Consider the following 251-nt stretch of genomic DNA (forward strand, 5'->3'; position numbering starts at 1 on the left):
TGGCTGTGGACAGCAGGAAGGAATTCATCTGCGTTTTCAGGGTGTCGTCCACCTCCACGTCAATGTCGTAGCAAGCCGTCTTCTTCTGGTCATTCGGGTCCACACTGGGAGCAGGCACAAGGAAGAAGCCAAAATGAGTGAGCAGCTGAAGAAAGCACCATGTTGTAGCTCCTCCGGGATGAGGCCGGCAGGGATGAGCCAGCGCCAGCTTTGGCTGCAGCAGCCGCAGCGAAGCCCCCGCGAAGCCCTCG

At 59.0% G+C, this 251-nt stretch overlaps 1 protein-coding gene across 1 annotated transcript in view; it reads right to left on the bottom strand.

Annotated features, from left to right (window-relative positions):
* Positions 1 to 7: 7 nt before the first annotated feature.
* LOC104494538 (SWI/SNF-related matrix-associated actin-dependent regulator of chromatin subfamily D member 1) overlaps positions 8 to 251 on the bottom strand; it is a gene marked incomplete at both ends in the record, with an annotated part of 2,564 nt that continues 2,320 nt past the window's right edge. Inside the window, one exon of the mRNA XM_010137389.1 lies at positions 8 to 104. Coding sequence (XP_010135691.1) covers positions 8 to 104 — 97 coding nt within the window. The remainder of the gene's footprint in view (positions 105 to 251) is intronic.

This window comes from Buceros rhinoceros, unplaced genomic scaffold (genome assembly GCF_000710305.1).
Source record: "Buceros rhinoceros silvestris isolate BGI_N320 unplaced genomic scaffold, ASM71030v1 scaffold41785, whole genome shotgun sequence".
NCBI lineage: Eukaryota > Metazoa > Chordata > Aves > Bucerotiformes > Bucerotidae > Buceros > Buceros rhinoceros.